A 7,700-nucleotide genomic window follows, 5' to 3' on the forward strand; every position below is an offset into this window, starting at 1 on the left:
CCAGTTTGCAACCCACCTTACAACATAGGGGTTGATATTCAACTGGGTTAGTTTGTCAATCATGCCCGAATGTGGGATAGTGTCGAAGGCTTTGGCCAAGTCCAGACAGGCTGTGTGCATGGTTTTACCCTTGTCTCTGGCTCTGGTTACATTCAAGAAGTCCACCAGGCATAGCAGGCCTGACCTGCCCCTATCAAAACCAAAATGGGACAGATCCAGGGTTTGGAGGTCACTTATATACTTATTTATGAGATCCATGATGATTTGTTCCATTCATTGCCTTACAAATGAGGCTGGTTAAGCTTTTAGGCCTATAGTTACCCAGGTCTGTTGCTGAGCCACCATTGTGCAGGGGGTAACATTCTCTATTCTCTATTCAGTGGGGACAAAACCAGTACTCAGGCTGTGGATGAATACAGTGCCTAATGGAGTATAGCTAGATCTTGTTTTAGAACATTAAGAATGCAGCCTGGAATGCCATCTGATGCCATGAAGGCTGTGTTCTTAGCCTTGGAGAGAGCATTGATGACTTGCTTTTTGGAGATGCAGGGAGGAGGAGATGAAGAAGACATGGCTTGTGATATGCTTGGGAGGATAGGGGGTGAAATTTTCACCAAATCTGTCTGCTAGCAGGTTTGCAATTTCCCCTGGGTCAGTGTGCATGATGCCATCTACAATTGGTTCAGCATACATCTGAGTCCTACCTTTTAAGTTGCAGATGTAATTGCTCTTTGATGATTTTATGAGTTGTCTTATTTGCTTGTTTAGGCAGAGGAGGGTGCTCTTCCAGTTCTGGGATCTCACTTTTGTATGTTGGATCACTACAGAGTATCATCTGATTTCAATCCTAAAGTACTGGAATCTGTGTTCCAATGACCCTCAGGCCAGATACAAGAACAGAGACACAATGAACTATATATGGGGAGGGAAAGATAGGTGAGACACATTCAATAATCGTGTCATTTTTTTATGAAAAAAGCCTGTGATATGGTGAGCTAGAATTTTTGTTTTATGGTTTTGGAAGAAGTCAGGGTAGGAGAATCCTTTATACAAGCACTACAAGCCTTATATAATAATTCTGCTCTGAGAGTAGCAGTAAATGGGGGATTATCATGACTGACAAAGATTGGGAGGCATACCCCTCAGGCATATACCCTTCCCCACTGCTTCTGGTAACAAGAGAGATCTGTCACAGACAGTAAGTAAGTAAGGTATTAAATCTGAATAATGGAACGATTTCCTAGTTAAAGCAAGTCTACTCAAAGACAACTCATTGGTGACGATGACAACTGCGGATAGAATATTTCCTAAAGTTACAGAGGAACTGAAGTTGTTCCCAAAAATCAATGGATAAAGCTAGGGATAAAACAATGACTATGGTCCAGGTTACCCAAGTCTGATTAGCAGCTTAGATGCTTAGCAGCACTGGCAGGAGTGGGTAGTCATGCCCAACCCAGGAGAGGTGGGATGGAGCAGAACATACACAGCCACAATCCCCCTCAGAAGAAGTGTGATGTTGCATTGGGCTTCCTGGGACCAGGCTTATGGCTTACCAAGTCACTGCTTGGATATGGCCCTCATTAGCAAAGTGCATGGGAGCATGGGCTTGAAGGGGAAGGAGGGTACTTTAAGTCCCCATGGTGATACCAGCAGCCCATTCTCCCACTGAGGGGTAGAGTTAGGGACTTAAGTAAACAGTCATCTCCTTGCTGTGATACTGGTTAGAGAAAAATTTCCTGATGTCTGCCTGAATGATGATCACTCTGGATAGCTCTCACCTAGTGGATTTGGGAATTCCACACCACTAGGGTATGAATGGGTCCAACAGGATAAGGCTTGATGTTCAGCAGACAGGGGAGGAAAAAACATGTTTGAAAAATATGGCTGGCCAAAAAAGTCAGTTATCGTTCCCACTAAGGGGGGAGGAGTTTGGAGGAAAATTAGAGTTTCCATTACATGCAGGGGACCAAAGTGTGCAGAGATTATGGTTGGTAATAGCATAAAAGAAACCTTATGGAGAAAGTCAGAGGAACTCCTGGAGAGTTAAGAGAGGTTTGAAGAAAAAGGTGTGATTGTGTTAGCTGAAGTTTTGTCAGAAATTTGAATTAGCAAATATCTTTTCAGTGAAACACACTTTAGTATGATTAACTAACAGCAAAGGAAAGATAGAACTTGCCACCTCCCATAGGAAAGATGGTAAAACTTGCAAGGAGGTTTCGATGAGATTGTTTCACAGAGATGTCGTTCATCATTTGTGATCTGATGAGTTGTGTGAGTGGTAAAAAATGGCACACACACACACACACACACACACACACACACACACACACACACACACACACAAGTGTGTGTGTGTGTGTGTGTGTGTGTGTGTGTGTGTGTGTGTGTGTGTGTGCGTATATATATATATATATATATATATATATATATATATATATATATATATATATGGGTCCCCTTCACATGGTTGACAGTTCATATAATCGACACTCATTTGGTCGACAGTTCATTTGGTCGACAAGCAGATTTGCCCCCTTCCCCAATGTTGTGCAACCCTGGAGTTGATATATATAGTTAGGGGGGGTACAAAATGCTTGTCGATCAAATGAACTGTCGACCAAATAAACTGTCGACCATATGAACTGTTGACCATGTCAGGTAGACACATATATATATATATATATATCATATATTTGGCTATAGCTGACTTGGTCAACACACATTTATACAACACAAGTGAACAGCTGTAAGATATGAGTGAAAGACCATTTGCGTGAATGCTAACTTGGTCGAGTTCTGGATGGTCAACAAAGGTTAGTGGCATGGCAGGGAGTTTGTGTACAAATGTATTGTGTTTTAGGCTTAAGGAAAGAGTTAAAAAACAGGATAGATTTAGTGTGAGTGTGTGTGTGTGTGTGTGTGTGTGTGTGTGTGTGTGTGTGTGTGTGTGTGTGTGTGTGTGTGTGTGTGTGTGTGTGTGTGTGTGTGTGTGTGTGTGCGCGGGTGCACGTGAGACTGATGAGTGTCTGAGCTGTCTTGTGTTGTAGTATTATTAAAGAAAAAAGTTTTTTGTAAGGTTAGCTGCAAGTTATAGTTAAAGGGAGGTTTGGCTTTACAAGTATTATGAAGGTGATGCAGGGGGGTAAAAAACACTTTACTTTTTTGCATGTTCTGAACATTAGCCTCAAAGAATGTACTGCAGAGTGTCAACATATGTGTGACGATATAAAGCACACTGACAATTCCATGGGCCAGCTATTAGCAGATCCATTTATATATATATATATATATATATATATATATATATATATATATATATATATATGTATATATTTATGTGTGTGATATGTGCACGTATGTGTGAAGGCAGGATTTTTTTATATGTGTGTGAGAACAGTACAGTAATTGGAGAAAGGATGAAACCTCATAAGTTTGTTTTATTAAATGAACAGTCAAGTATAGTAAGAGATAGGTGTTCATTAAGTGTTTATTCAGTCTGAAGACATTTGGTCAGAAAAAGGCTTTTGCATGGAAATACTGTCAAGTGAAGGTAAACAATATGCATGGGTGCATTAAAGCAAGTTATATGGTCAATAAATGACACTTGTTAGTAACAATATACCCATTCAGAAGGTATATACATTTAAAGTTGATGAACTATAAAACAATAAAAATACTTTTAAGAAAGAAATTTATACTGTTTCTGTCATTTCAATTGTAGAATACTATGTATTTCTAGCAGTTATGTTTTTATTCTTTTTAACTGTTGTGGATTAAAGGAGTCCATATCCAAACTAAGAAAAAGAGGGATGATGCAGATGACGATTAAAGGCAACATTAAACAGGACTTTTTTTAACACTTTTATCACTTAAGACATAGACAATCATATATTAATAGAAAAGATAAGGAACCATATTAACATTTTTTATTTGTATTTGTCATACATTCTTTAGAATTCTTATTTAGTCTAACATTACATAAATTGCTCACTTTCTGCCTTCATTTAAACCTCATTCCTCCTCCTGAACACTATTTTGCAAGTATTGTTCCCAAGACTTCCATTTATTTCTATGTGATTTGCTCCTTCCCTTTTCTAAAGAGCCCATTTCCAGTTAGTTATCCCTTTTGCAATATTCAGTGCTTCAAAAACAGTTGGTTTAGATTTTGATTTCCGTTTTATAATAATTGCTTTTTTTGTCAACCAACAGAATTAAACTTAGTAAGGTGTTACTATGTCCAGACAATTTAGATCCTTTGTCTCAGCTCACAATAATAATTTCTTTTTGCTACAGCAATTTGCTCCTCCAATATTTCTGACTGTATTTACTGTAGGGAATTTTTAAAACATGACAACTCTTGCCACTCCCAAAACATATGTTCCCAGTTACCTTTTTCTTCCCAATGAGACTTCCAACATTTGCTGTATATCTAAGGAAATTTTCTTTGAAGTCTGCTTGGGGTATAAAAATACCTATGCAAACACTTCCAAGCAAATGTTCTAAACTGCCTGGACTGTTGCTCCATCAAAGCTATCATCACAGTTTATGTTATACATAACTGTTCAATTAACATAAGTTGACAAAGCTTTTTTGACATTCAACCATTTATATAATTGAGGAAAAATAGTCAAGAACAGTTAGCAGTTTGGGGTCAGTATAATGAGTTAGCAGACGTTAAGGATATCCTGCAGGATGCACTGTCAGAGATGCTGGGTGGGCAGATTGGTGTGACAAGGGAGATGATTTTTCTGAGCTATGATGCAGAATTGGAATTGCCTAGACATGGTGAGGCCTTGCTGTGTCTAATTATGGTGGCTGCCAAAAAAAAACAATTACTACAAAATGGAAATCAAACTCTAAAATTAACTATACTAGCAGTAGTGAATACAGTAACAGATATAAAACAAACGGAATTGAGATATTTGGGTACGAGCAAACTACACAGGAAAAATGGGAACTGTGGGAACAATACAGGGGAGGAATGATGTTTTAAAGAGGGCAGAACTTAAATGAGCTATTTAATGTTTGACTGAAAATGACTAGATGAATTATAAGTGATGTATAATATTTGCAACTGGGAGTGTGTCAGTATGGTTTGTGATGCAAATACTTGCAACGAGGATTGTGTTGGTGTTGTTTTCATTTATATAAATATATGATTGCCTATAGTGTAAGTGATGGTTTAATAAAGATGTTTTTTGTTTAAAAAAAAGGCAGGAATTGAATAATTTATGTAATTTTCCTTACGTTATAGGATCTATAGCAATATATGTGAAATATAAAGTTTGTAAATGTGAACTTGTTAATACAGTTTGATTACTTTTATACAAATGTAGATTTGTTTATGTCACAAGTGATAATTCAATAAAAGTGTTTAAAAAAAACAACAGTTTGGGGCCAGTGTTCTGGAAATGGATAGGTGGAAAGGGATTAGTCAATAGGCAAATGCAGAATAAGTCTTATCTTTGCCAATCTTATCAGATGGTTTAATATAAGTTATTTGCTGTCTATTGTTAAATGAATGTTAAATTAGCACAATCACTGCCATTCTAAAGTAATATCATGTAATGTCTGTTTAGTCTTTACAACTTATTATCTTTATTAACTTATTATTATTATTATCTGTTCTCTACTAAATTTAAGATCTGTTTTATATACATACTATTGTACAAATTTGATATTAAATGTACATATTCATATTCACTGAGAAATTAAAGTATAATCTAGTCACCTGAAGTAGACAACAGTAGATGAATACACAGGGTTTTCACAAATTGTTGATATAAATTTCTAGCTTAGTGAAAGTTTTATTCTTCTAATATTCAATGTAAGTAAACAGAATATTGTTTATCTTGTAGTTTAATATCATGTTTCCTTTTTTCTTGTGCAGCGTATTAAATATATAGGCAACAAGAAAAATCGGGATGCTAGACAAATACTTAGCAACAGACAAGATGAAGCTAATAGGAAAAAGGAACATATTTATGTGGATGAGATAACAAAGCTGAAGATACTGGTAAAAGAGTTGGACACTGTAAAGGAGCAGAACAAGCAAATGAAAATGGAGCGCGATCTGTTGAAAAAAACAATAGATAAGTATATAGAAGACCTGAATCATCTCAGTGAGAAAATAAAGACCACCCCGGCAAGCAATCGAAAGAATCAATGCATATTCAACTAATGCTTCCAGCTGCTTTTTTTATTGAGAATGACAGATTCAGAAAAAATTTGAAAACATTTTCTGGGCTGTTTGTATAGTGTTGGATTGCACATCGGTTTAAATATAATGTAATGTAGACAACTGATATTCTTTAAATATAACATTCTTCTTACTCTATGAGATTATTTCTAATTCACTTATTCAACAGCAGCTTTGCAAAGTATGTTGCTCATTTTAGATAACTATCTCTGTATCATGGTACTGCAAAAAAAGGAACCAAATTTGACTTCTACTAAATTCATGCCAGAGATAAAATCATTTGGAGTATGTGCCCATCTCATTCCATGTAAATTTGAAATGAGATCAGATTCACCTTCAATCCTTTTTGTATTGCTGCTGAACTACTTCTCATATGAACAAAAGGATGTTGCATAATCTTGTTTTAAAACAAATCTTTCATTGAACCTCATCATACATTTCCTAACACCAGAGTTTCTCTTCACAACAGACTCTCTTCTAAATAGCTGACTGCTTTGTGAAATCCCTCAATATATCATCTTCCAGAATTCATACTTTTACCTTCTTCCACCATTTGTGTGCTGCCATTTCCTTTATCTTATCACACCAAGCATTTCCTGATTAACTTTATAATGATTAAAACGTCTTTTATTTTGAAATCACTTTATTCAGGGAATCTTCTCACACATTTCTAATGCCTCAATCTAATTCAATACTAGATGTAAGGCGTTCCTATTATTTAAGTCTCTTATGACCATGTTAGACTTCTAGATAATATTACAGTCATTACTAGTCCAATGCATTGATAATAAATAGCATTATCATGAGTTCAAGTTGACAGTCCTTTGAGATAGTGCAAGTTAAGCTGCATAGTTACTTATACATTTATGCACTCTTTGAGTTTTAAGCAGTGTATAGATATTTTGCCCAATTGTGCTATTTTGTGTTTAGAAAATGCCTATTATGTGAACATTTCTGTACTTAAGTGATTTATACACTCCTTTATGCTAGGCAGTATGTAAGAAAGCATATATATGGAATTACATTAATAAAATTGGACAGCTGACTCTGAGTTTGCAATACAGTCTTGCATATATCTCTTCTGTTAAGCCTATATAATCTGGATAATTGCAGTTGGTCTAGAGGGAGAATAAAATGGTTATTGAAACAGTTCACTTACTCTGATATAAAATAAACAATAAATCCAATATGAAATATACAAATAAAAGTTATTTTCTCTGTTTTTAATATTTACAGTACCTATGAGCACTCTCTCTTGTCACTTGCACTCTGATTTCCAACAGAATTTCAAGTTCTGCAAAATATGTTCATTTTTAAAATGCTATGTAATCATCAATCACTATAACCAAATCATCTAATACTGCAGGTGATTATCTACATTGAAATAATATAGTTAAACTATGGAACTACATTCCACCAGCAGTAAAATACATTCAGAATGGAAAGTCATTTAAAGTGCAATTAAAACTTCACCTATCAAATCAATGGATTTCCTCCCATA

General features: G+C 35.7%; 1 protein-coding gene across 1 annotated transcript in view; it reads left to right on the plus strand.

The window, feature by feature from the left end:
* LOC122808192 (guanylate-binding protein 2-like) overlaps positions 1–7,260 on the plus strand; it is a 994,936-nt gene extending 987,676 nt beyond the window's left edge. Inside the window, exon 8 of the mRNA XM_044079160.1 lies at positions 5,891–7,260. Within this exon, the coding sequence (XP_043935095.1) occupies positions 5,891–6,181 (291 nt within the window). The 3' untranslated portion in view covers positions 6,182–7,260. The remainder of the gene's footprint in view (positions 1–5,890) is intronic.
* The last annotated feature ends 440 nt before the right edge of the window (positions 7,261–7,700 follow it).

Source organism: Protopterus annectens, chromosome 8.part0, assembly GCF_019279795.1.
Source record: "Protopterus annectens isolate FY-2018-M chromosome 8.part0, PAN1.0, whole genome shotgun sequence".
Lineage (NCBI taxonomy): Eukaryota > Metazoa > Chordata > Ceratodontiformes > Protopteridae > Protopterus > Protopterus annectens.